At 40.8% G+C, this 12325-nt stretch overlaps 1 protein-coding gene across 2 annotated transcripts in view; it reads left to right on the top strand.

The window, feature by feature from the left end:
• hibadhb (3-hydroxyisobutyrate dehydrogenase b) overlaps positions 1–12325 on the top strand; it is a 142393-nt gene that overhangs the window by 30055 nt on the left and 100013 nt on the right. For both annotated transcript variants that reach the window (XR_013888859.1, XM_080205867.1), the window contains exons 3-4: positions 3710–3819; positions 8711–8832. Coding sequence is in view for 1 of the 2 variants with exons in the window: in XM_080205867.1 (XP_080061993.1) it covers positions 3710–3819; positions 8711–8832 (232 nt within the window). In the remaining variant the exon portion in view is untranslated. The remainder of the gene's footprint in view (positions 1–3709; positions 3820–8710; positions 8833–12325) is intronic.

Raw genomic sequence — 12325 nt, 5'->3', positions numbered from 1 at the left:
TTTCACACTGGCCACCAGTGTGTTTCCTGATTCATCATGTCAGGCCCAATGCAAATCTCATGAGATTCACACCAGCAGGAAACCATTTTTGGATAGCCACCAAATTGTCCCCACCATTGAAATTACTGATGGGGCCATGGGAGAATTCCACCCTCAAGTTTTGAGGGAGCAGGTGGGAAAAGTGAGGTAGAAGATCAGCCATAACGGAGTAACGGGACAGCAGGCTTGAGAGGCCAGATAGCCTGCTCCTGTTATTTCTTTATGTTCTACGTAGATGGAGATGTAATCAGATGGTGAATTATTGCTATGGTTTGTGTTATTGTGGTGGGGAATAAATAGAAATCTAGTGGTAAATGGGAATTCAAAAATCCTAAATGATCTTTGCTTGTAACCAACAGAAGAACACACAGGGTGGCTGACTGATCTTTTTCATGCAGTTTCCTTTTTATTTTCGCCAAAGCGTGATATGATATCACAAAACTGAAAAGCTGCCTTGTTAGTTGACAATTGTGACTCCACTGCATTGTGCCACCAGACAACAATGGATATTAGTGAACAGCACTACAGGAAACGTTTGGTGCAAAACATGATCGTTATGCCTGATGGAACTGTGGTATTTAAATTAGATGTTTGTGTGACTTTGTCTCTTCATTGTGGGAAGTATTGACCAGTGAATCCATTTCCAACTCCTTCTGGCACTGTTAAGTTCAGCAGAGGAGACAACTGAATTTAACGAAGTTCAGGATTGCACTCTATATCAGTGGATGACTCTGAGGCCACAGGCTCTTGAGTGCATGGGTTTTTTGTTGTGACTGCCAGCAGACGTGAGCATTGAATCCATTGGCGATGATGATGATAAAGTCCTAATGTTTGGATTGTTATTGGTGGGTGAGTGGGATCAGCTGCCGTCAGTGGTGGTGGAGGTGAACTCATTGTGGTCTTTCAAGAGACTTCTGGATGAGTACATGGGATTTAATGGGATTTAGGGTTATAGATAGGCCTGCTAGGTAGGGATATGATCAGCGCAACTTGTGGGCCGAAGGGCCTGTTTGTGCTGTAGTGTTCTATGTTCTATTGATTGGTACAGAGAGTATGGGAGGATACTGCTCCCCGTAAGAGTGAGCAAGGTGTTCAAGTGATAAACGTAGCCATGCATGTTGGAGGATGTCCTTAGTGTAATGAAGGGACTTGGTCACCATAAACACTGTGTCTCGACCGCTGTCTTACCACTGTCATCGTGGACAGACAAATCTACGATCAATCAGTTGGTAAAGATGACGTCCAGTAGGTTATTCTTTCGTGTTAGTGTCTCCATAATTGTCAAGCCCAGTTTATCAACTGCCTTGTTCAGAATGTGGTCCATGGTGTCATGGCAGTTGCTGCACTTAATGTGCTTTGAAGTTGAGCATCCAGAGTACATTTTGTCTTTGCCTTCAGCGTACCTTTTCAGGTGATGAGTACCTATTTATCAGCTGAAAGAGGGCAATCACTGAATTATCAGTGTTGAATTAGTGAAATAACTGATTAATGTGATGTGCAAAGACAAAAGGAAAGAACTTGCTCCAAAGTGCTATTCCATCAACTTTATTTTTGAAGTGTTGTCATTGTTGTAATGTAGGAAACGTGGCAGCCAAATTACGCACACCAATACCTCACAAACAACAATGTGAAAATTATAAGATGGTGGCCTTGATTTTGCACTGACCTCAAAGAAAGCTGCTCACAAAGATCCAGCAAACTGTGTGGCATGGACTCCACCCTTTCTGATAATCTCATTCTGGCCCTAACTATAAGAAATCTCTGGTGTCAAATGGGCTAAACAGCCAATCACACACAAGAGTTCTATCAGCAAACCATCAAGTTGTATCATTCCATGTTTATAATTTTACAGAAGATTTAGACATGGGATGAAGCTTGAACTGAAATAACAAACTGAAAAACGATTTTTTAAAAAATCAGTGGAATTTTTATCATTGAATAGCTAATTTGGATATTCTATGAATATAAAATTAGCTTCACAGACCAGAGAAATTGTTGCACCTTATTCAACAGGATGCATGTTTTTCAAAGGTTTTTACAGCAAGAATATTAGTGCAGGAAGTTAGAAGTTCACATCAGATTAGTGATTACGAATTGATTTCCATCTGTAAGGATATCAGCACAATACGGTGGGGCAGAGAATCACGGACAACCATTTTTTACATTTAACTGCAGATAGGTATACACCATGGGCAGACTATTTGGTGTCAGGCATCTCTGGTGATAGGTTTCCACTGGCCAGAACTGTGGGATGCTGTGCCAGATCCAGCACTTAGAAGCTTATTTATTATGCACAAGTGAATTCCCTCTGAATTATCTGTCAGGCTGGCAGTTGATGTCTCCGGCTGCCGTCAGGTAGTGGGTTTGAAGGTTCAGCACCATATGGAAATGCAACACACATCATTCTCTCCAGACCCCAGTCTTCACAAGACCATGCAAGATGTCTAAGACCTGGAGGCAAAAGGCGAGCAGCCTCAAGAAGATTTTACATTTTGTTTCAACCAACCCCTTCTCCCCACTGCAACCCCATCATCTGGAGCCCATGCCCTATCCACCCGATCTGGAGGTTTTGTGTATCCCCTTCTAGTAAATGATGTAGTATCCCTTTGACCCCCTTGTTTGTGAGTGTTGCATTCAGCCTCGTCAGGGCCCAGCTTCCTTCCTTGTCTGTCTTCCCTTTGCCTTCTGTTGTTTGTTATTCTCATCCATCTCCTTGTACCTTTGCCTGTCACCGTGCCCTCTCTCCCTCCTATCCCTGGCTCTTGCACAGTTCTCCTAAAACATTGTGTCCATCAGCTCCATCCCTCACCTTGTACCCCACCCTTGGTTGAACTTCAGCCGTTTGGAGTGGAGAGTCCATGACTCCCGCAGCACAATGCTGCTGCAGGTGAGATGGGGGAATTCTGCCCCATAGATTGCTGTTAGTTGCACAGTGTAATGCTGGGGAATGTAGACGGATTTATTGTCAACAAAACCACAGAACCAAGGCCATTGTGTTTTAATAGTAGTAGTCAAAGGATAAGTACTGGTCCCAGACATCAGAGAAGTGTTTTCTTTTGAATGGTGTCATGCAATCTTTTACTTCCACTTGAAAAAGCAACCAAACTGTTTTAATATCCTATCCAAAAGATGGCACCTGTGACATTGCTGCATTCCCTCAGTATTGCACGAAAGCGTTAGTTGCATTTTGTGCTCAATCACACAAGCTAACACCTATGCTTTTCTCCCACCTCAATTTTCCTTTGCATCTCTGATTACTGTTTAATGTTGTTAGAGTGGGAGGAAACTCATTTGGAAGATAAACGTTGATAGCACCAATTGGGCCATGAACTGTTGTTTTGCTTTGCAATTGATTTCACTTAATGTTTCTGCATGTTCCTATATTTTTCCAGTGAAAACTTTCTCCTTTCTGCCTGCAGGTTATATTTTTAATTTAAAAAAAAATTTGCTGTGATAATTAACTTGATTGAAATGTGTAATTATGCAGCATGTATGTCAAATGACACCTTTAAAGGTGTTCTATTTGTTCTCTATTGAAGTGTTTTTGAGTTACCTCCTCAAAGCGCAAAACTTGATTACTGTTTCACACTTAAGCTTTTTAAAATTTGTCCCCAATTTGTTTAAGCTGTTTACTTGACTGCTTTCTATAAAGAATAGTTTTGTTTCGTAGATCGTGGACTCCCCTGCTGATGTAGCTGAGCGAGCTGATAGAGTTATAACTATGCTGCCATCAAGTCCGAACGTGATTGAAGTTTATGCTGGTCAGAATGGCATTTTGAAGTAGGTAACTCAGTGTACTGCTCAATATTTGTTACATGCAGTTGTAATTGATATCAAAGTAGTACTGGAAGCTGGAGCAAACCCTTACCACAGTACTGTAACATTTTGGAATATACCACAGACAACCAAATGATTCTCTATGGCTTGAGAGGGGAGAGGAATACTCCTCGAATGAGGCTCAGGTTATGAAATAAACAGCTAACTGAACAGGGATGCAGCACAAACAGAATGTTACAAGCTTTGTTTTGCTCCTTCCAATGTCAAAAGAAAAGACAGTTCCAAGCTATTTCTCAACATTATTGTTGTGTACTATACTGCATGTTCTCTCCTTGACCCATCCTCAGTGAAATACATAGATATTAAGTTTAAGTAATCTAATGTGATAATAGGATTGTTTTGTTGAAACCTGGTTCAATCCCGCCCTTCAATTTTTTATGGAACTTAAAAATTAAGCACATGTTTTGTAATATTCATTGCTGTTTTCAACCATCTAATTTGCCAAACAGCTGTGTTTGGGATGAGAGTGTGGGACAAACTTCTTATGAAGGGGTTGCCTACTTCTCTATTGCCTGCCCACACTTTGGCGAATCAGACCACAAGACTGTGCTCCTGCTCCTGGCAGACAAGCAAAAACTGAAGTGGGAGAATCCACCAAAGAAAGTCATGCAATGTTGGTCTGAGGAATAGGATGATCTGTTACGGATCTGCTTGGAGTCGATGGACTGGTCAGTATTTAAAAATTATGCGGATCAGCCTGAGTGAGTATGCCACGACAGCAACTGACTCCATGAGTAAGTGTGTAGAAGACTGTGGGCCAAAGAAGCAAATCCATGTGTTTCCCAACCGGAAACCATGGATGAACAGGGATATCCACTGCTTGCACTGTCTAAGTCTGGGGTGTTCAAATCAGGCAACACTGACCTATACAAGAAAGCCTGATATGATCTAAGGAGACCCATCAAAGATTCCAGAAGACAGTACCAGACCAAGCTAGAGTCCCAGGCTAGCCACGCTGACCTCTGTCAACTATGGCAAAGTTTGCAAGACATAATAGGCTAGAAGATGAAGATATGTAAAATTGCCAGCTCTGAAGCACCCCTCCCTGATGAGCTCAATGCATTCTATGCCTGTTTTGAGCAGGAGGTCAGCGAGAGCATGCCCTCCACCTGGAACCCTCCGATTAACCTGTATCTGAGGTCACCATTGCAGATGTCAGAGCAGCTTTCTTGAAAGTCAATCCACAAAGTGACTGGCCTGGATGGGGTAACTGGACGAGCACTCAGATCCTGCGCGGATCAGCTGGCGGGGGTATTCGTAGACATCTTCAACCTTCCTACAACAATCTGAGGTCCCTATCTGCTTCAAAAAGATGGCCATCATCCTAGTAACAAAGAAAAACCAAGCAGCATGCTTTAATGACTATTGTCCGGTGACTCTGACATTCACCATTATGAAGTGCTTTGAAAGGCTAGTATGGCACAAATCAGTTCCAGCCTCTCGGACTACCTGGATAGTTTGCCTACTGCTACAGCAGGTCCACAATAGGTGCCATCTCCCTGGCTCTGCACTCAATCCTGGAACACTTAGATAACAAAGACACCTATGTCAGACTCCTTTTTATTGACTACGGCTCAGCCTTCAACACCATTATTCCAATGAAAATTAACTCCAAACTCCATGGCCTGGGCCTCAGCTCTTCACACAGAGTGTGACTGGATCCTGAACTTCCTAACCCACAGACCACAAGCATTAAGGATAGGCAACAACACCTCCTCCACGATCATCCTCAGCCCCCTACTAAACTCCCTTATACACCGATGACTGTACGGCCTCCAACTCGATTTTCAAGTTTGCTGAGGACACCACCGTATAGGGTCATTCTCAAACAATACGAGACAGAATACAGGAATGAGATGGACAGTCTGGTGAACTGGTGCAGTGACAATAATCTCTCCCTCAAGATCAAAAAAACAGAGGAGGTAGTCATCGACTTCAGGAAGTGTATTGGAAGATGTGTCTCTGTCTACATCAATGGGGATGAAGTAGAAAGAGTCAAGAGTTTCAAGTTTTTAGGTGTCCAGATCACCGACAACCTGTCCTGGTCCTCCTCATGGCCACACTATAGTTAAGAAAAACCATCAATGCCTCTACTTTCTCGAAGACTAAGGAAATTTGGCATGTCACGACTCCACCTTTTACAGATGCACCATAGAAAACATTCCTTCTGGTTGTATCACAGCTTGGTATGGCTCCTGCTCTGCCCAAGACCGCAAGAAACTACAAAAGGTCGTGAATGTAGCCCAGTCCATCATGCAAACCAGCCTCCAATCCAGTGACTCTGTCTACACTTCTAGATGCCTCAGCTAAACAGCCAGCGTAATTAAGGACCTCGCGCACCCCAGACATTCTCTCTTCCATCGGGAAAGAGATACAAAAATCTGAGGTCATGTGCCAACCGACTCGAGAACAGATTCTTCCCTGCTGCCATAAGAGTTTTGAATGGACCTATCTTGCATTAAGTTGATCTTTCTCTACACCCTAGCTATGACAGTAACACTACATTCTGCATTCTCATTTCCTTCTCTATGAATGGTATGCTTTGTCTATATAGTGCAAGGAACAATACTTTTCACCTGTATACTAATACATGTGACAATAAATCGAATGATCTGTGGCCATAATTTTTCAGCCCTTCGGCACGCAAGATCTTCTGTCCAACCGATGGAGATCCCTGGCAGTGGAGGGGGTGAGCCATGGAAAAAGCCGTTGACATCAGCGGGACCAGAAGATCCTGCCATTGCTAGTGGCGGACCGCCCCACAGAATTGGCAAAAAGTCCCATCTCATAATTCTTCGTAACTTTAATGGGCAGCTCTCTAGCTGGTACTCCTGATAATGGACTTTTCTGAGTTTGTCCATGCCTAAAGCACTGGTCAGTTTGTAGCCTGCTGTGAGATTATGCTCTCAAACTTAATGGCAGTGTTTTGTCTTGTAAGAAACATAGAATTGTTTATAAGGGTCACTGTTGAGAAATAGTTTGCAACTGTCTTTAGCTTTTGACATTGGAAGGAGCAAAGTAAAGCTTTGTAGACTGTTGTAACGTTCTGTTTGTGCTGCATACCTGTTCAGTTAGTTGTTTAATTCATAACCTGAGCCTCATCCAGAGAATGAGTATTCTCTCTCCTTGCTGAAGCCATAGAGAATAGCAATTGCATGTGATATATTCAAAAATGTGGTTAGGGTTTGCTGTTTGACCCCTGTACTTTGGCTTTTATAGGCATTTCCTTTCTGAAAATAGTCCTCTACTAAGAATGTAACATCAGAATAAAGAGCAAGAGACGGCCATTTGGCCCTTCAACTCTGCTCCACCATTCAGTAAGATCATTACTGATCTTTTCATGGACTCACTTGACTTACTTGCCTGCTCACCATAACCCTTAATTCCTTTACTGTTCAAAAACCTATCTATCTTTATCTTAAAAACATTCAATGGGTAGCCTCAACTGCTTCACTGGGCAGGGAATTCCACAGATTCACAAGCCTTTGGGTGAAGAAGTTCCCCCTCACCTCAATCCTAAATCTGTTCCCCCTTATTTGGAAGCTATGTCCCCTAGTTCTATTTTCACTCGCCAGTGGAAAACTCCCTGCTTCTAATCTATTCCCTTCATAATTTTATGTTTCGGTAAAGTCTGCCCTCATTCTTCTTAATTTCAATGAGTACAGTCCCAGTCTACTCAGTTTCTCCTCCAGAACTCTGGAATCAACCTAGTGAATCTCCTCTGCACCCCCTCCACTGCCACTATATCCTTTCTCAAATAAGGAGATGAAAACTGTACACAATACTCCAGGTATGGCCTCACCAGCATTTATACAGCTGCAACATAACCTTGCTGGTTTTAAAAATCCATCCCACTCGCAATGAAGGACAAAATTTGTTTACCTTCTTAATTACCTGCTGCACCTGTAAGCCAACATTTTGTGATTCATGCGCAAGGACACCCAGGTCCCTCTCTTCGGTTGTATGCTGCAATTTTTTACCATTTTAAATAATAATCCATTTGGTTGCTATTTCTAGCAAAATGGATGACCTCACATTTACCAACTTTGTACTCCATCTGCCAGACCCTTGCTCACCCACTCAAAATATCCATATCCCTCTGCAGACTTTGTCCTCTGCACACTTTGTTCTACCACTCCTCTTTGTGTCATCTGTGAACTTTGACACACTACACTTGTAAATTGTAAACAATTCTTAATTCTTAAGAATACCAGAAACCGTTAAGAAAGGATGCGGGATTCTACAGTAATAATTGAATCTTTAATTCTTCAGTGTTTATTTTTAAATGGGCACCATGCATAAATACACTTGGCAAATCATTTGTAAAATAAATTATTTTTGTGTAGGAAGGGCAAAGACGCACAGTGTATGAAAGTGAAAAGATAGTTTTCAACATAATTTATATGTCATTGTATGTAGCCACCTTTTTCCTGTGAAAATATGTCCATTAATAACATCATATCTTATTCCTCTGATGATCCAATGTCTGTTGTGTTACTCATAACACCTGCCCTATACACTGTTACCTTAAAACCTCGGGGAATTCTCTTGATCATTGTCTAGTGACCCTTAGTGGAAAGTATGTTTGTGGTTTGTGCTAATAAGATCAGGCTCAGCTGTGATGTCCTCATGGTGGAAAAACCTTCTGACTGTCACAGGAGTTTTTCGTAAATGCAAGAAATGCCACTGAAACTTTAGCCTAATTGATGTCTTCTGGAAATTAGGGAGTTCTTTTTAAGAACATTGTCTTCATATGTTTTCTTTCTTGTGAATGTGTGCTCAATAATTTTGAAGTCTATAGACCTCAAACTAACTTTCCATATTTTCTTTCCAGGAAAGTCAAAAAAGGTTCATTGCTAATTGATTCAAGCACTATTGACCCTGCTGTCTCTAAAGAAATGTCTGTAGCAGCAGAAAAGGCTGGAGCAACGTTCATGGATGCGCCTGTGTCTGGAGGTATGTATGTTTAAGAAGTAAAGAAATATTTTCATGAAGGAAATGCCTACAAAAAGACTGTCCAGTATGAGAGAGCCACAAAATTTGATTCACCAGAAATCAAGGCCAGTATTTCCCTCTTCAGGGTGAAATTAATGTGTGGATAGTGGGGGTAAGAAGCTTCTTTTGATGTCTAGTTTCTGATCCAAGTTTTTGGGTTGAGGCTTCTGATTGAAGGTAGTCCATTAATGTCAGCCAAGAATCTCTGGAACCCTTTTTGCTGTAGCAGTCAGTTTTCATGTGGTGAGTGGGAGGAGAGTGGATAGTGGTTTCACCAGGAGAAGAACATCTGGGGTAGGTAGCAATAGACCTTTCAACCTGAATTTTCTAAAACTCTCTTGCATTTTTGGTTGATTTTGGCGATGCCATATGGCATCCAAAAAATTGTTGCGACCCAATAGATCAAATACCAATTTAAGTGAATTATAAATCAGCAGTTTTGATTGCTACGTGGAACCATTCCTTTGCCTTTATCTGGTCGGTTGGTGTTTGGGATGCAGGGGAAGGTGAAATGGATAGTGTTGTAGATAACAGGTAGCTTGTAGAAACTGCTTAGCAGTTGTGGGAGTAATTGAGATTTTGTGTTGAGAAGGTGATAGTATGCAGGAACATGCAAAAGCAGTGAAGACTTGGAAGGATCAGGGGCATGTTCAGCTGGAATATGGCATTGTGGGTATGGGGCATCAGCAAGAGATGGCAGGAGGGAAATGGTGAATGAGTTTTCCTCGCTCTCTAGAATAAAGAACAGATTTCTTCTCCCCAGTAATTTGGTGAAATCTATTCCAAAATGAATACAACTGAGTAATTGCATCCTTCCCACTAGACTGCACTTCAATCTTCATTTTCAACAATTCTAGTACTTTTTAAAAGGACTGAAAATTCATTTAAAGAACCATAGCCAAGTTTTTGGCAATGATGGGAATGTGCTTAGAAGAGAATGTGCGCAGGGTTGGGATGGTGTTTGGGGACCTGGTTGTGAATGGTGAATGATATTAGTTTGAGATTTGCAGGAAAGAAATGCTGGACATACTGGATCAGAAACTTGATTTTGAGACTTCCCAGTTAATTTGTTAACATGCACAACCCGGACAAAGTACCACCTACCTTGAAAACCGCACTCAATTACAGGTAACTGTAGAATAGATGCAGGTACATAATTCATTGTGATTTAAATACTGTCAAAGAAATGTTGCAGGGATTAAATGTGCATTTTCTCTGTCACATGTGCAAGACTGGAATATTATCAGCAGATTTAGGGAGAGAGATGAAATTTGATAATAAGGAGGTTAAACAATGGAAGGTATAATATCAGGGCCAATGATTTACAAAAACAAATTTTATTTTATTGTGGTATTATTTTGAGAATTCTGTACGCTAGCAGCTGCCTTAATTTTCGGTGTATTCTAATACCCGAGTATTTAATTTTTGACCTGTTGGCATTTTTAAATGCTGGTGATTCACAGGTGGTACACAAAATACTCTTGTTGGCATTTGATAATCCTATATTTTGCATACTGAAAAGGGAAGTATTGATTTGGGATGGTTCTGGGCATTTGTGTCACTGAAGAGTGAGTCTGAGGTTTTGACATACTGGCACAATGATCCTGCAGTTTTTCAAAAGTGGAGTGGGTATGCAAGGATTTGGCAGCATTGGAGAAGTTTCTTGTGGTCTGAATCCAAGTGGACAGGGTTTGCAGGCTTTACTGACGGAAGGGGATCTTAGGTTTTGACAGTGCTCTATGTAGAAATATCGAACATGAAAGCAAGAAAGTAATGTTGAATAAGTTTGTTTCAGATGTTGGTTACATCACGATTGACAGTTTTGCATGTAATCTGGGAAGTTTATTTGAAAAATGTTTGTCCCACAACAATTTGTTGGAATAACACCAGGAATGAGAGGTAGTATTTCTGAACTTTGTGGAGACGTGAAACAGCTTAAACTTTGAGAGGGGAAAAAGTGATAGTTTCTGTTCTTTGCATACCTGTCTCAATAAGGCAAGTACTTAGTATCATCAGTTTATAAATAAAGGGGAGGGGAGAGTTAAAATTTTGTCACATGGGTATATAAAAATATGGAATGTTTCATAATACATATCTATTGGGATTGGAGTCAATAATTTCAGTATTGCATCCAGAATAGTGGGCCATGTGGTACCCATCTGTACCCTAGATTCTGCAAAATATGGTACTTGACTAAGTGGCAACTGGTTAAGCAGCTTCCTGGTATGTCAACGAAGAGAGTCTGTGACTATAATAGGAAAATATTTCTTACTGAATGGGACAGATCACGTTTAAACATTTGAACCAGATGTGTAGTTCTGTCAAAAGCGTTTGATAGATTTTTAATGGCATTTGTCACGTTTTTAAATTAAGCTAAGAAATATTGTGCTGAGGGGAAATCAACTGCACATTTGGCAATAGATTTTAAAAATTTGCTGATTAGAAATATGTCCAATTTTTTGAACCAACTTTAATTAAAATAGACACATGTATTATGAAACGTTACTGATAATTCAGTAATGAAATGGAAAATGTTACAAATAGTTTATAAGATTGTCGTGTTTTGGTGGCTATCTTTTAGTTTAAGATAAAATTGAGTAGTCAAGGGGAGTCATGTGATCTCCGAATTCTGCTTGGGTGGCTTTATTGTTATGGGGACAAGATGGGCCCAAGTCAAAAGACTTGCTGAAGGTGCAAGGTATTCACACTTGTGGATGATTGCAGGGGCATCTGTGCTGGTTGTGGGTAGCTACCAAGTCACAGGAAGGTTATAGGAATGTTAGACTTCATAAACAGTTGTACTTTATGCTAAAACGAAAGGAAAAATGCTGGAAATGCTCAGCAGGTCAGGCAGCATTGATGGAGAAAAACAAAGTCTGTCCCCTTCATATTTTCCTATTATAGAGACAGTCTCTCTTCATTGACATATCAGGAAGCTGTATAACCAGTTGCCACTTAGTCAAGTACCATATTTTGCAGAATCTAGAGTACAGATGGGTACTACATGGCCCACTATTCTGGATGCAATACTGAAATTATTGACTCCAATCCCAATAGATAAGAATTATGAAACATTCCATATTTTTATATCCCCGTGTGACAAAACTTTAACTCTCCCCTCCCCTTTATTTGTAACCTGATGATATTAAGTACTTGCCTTATTGAGACAGGTATGCAAAGAATAAAAAGTATCACCTTTTCCCCTCTCATAAAGGTTCAACTGTTTTAGGCCTCCTCAGGTTGATGATCTTTCACAAAAATATTAACTCTGTTTCTCTATAGATGCTGCCAGACCTGCTGAGTATTTCTCACATTTTTTGTTTTTACTTCAGATTTCCAGCATCTTCCGTATCTTCCTTTTGTAAACTTTAGGCTTCCTGTTTAATTCCATGATAGAATGGAGTTCATTAGCATTTCTACCTGGGTACAATACCCATGTGATTCGTGCCAAGCT

Source organism: Carcharhinus amblyrhynchos, chromosome 2 (genome assembly GCF_965287045.1).
Source record: "Carcharhinus amblyrhynchos chromosome 2, sCarAmb.v2.hapA, whole genome shotgun sequence".
NCBI lineage: Eukaryota > Metazoa > Chordata > Chondrichthyes > Carcharhiniformes > Carcharhinidae > Carcharhinus > Carcharhinus amblyrhynchos.
The sequence above is the reverse complement of the archived record's forward strand: the minus strand, read 5'-3'. Positions and strand labels throughout refer to the sequence as shown.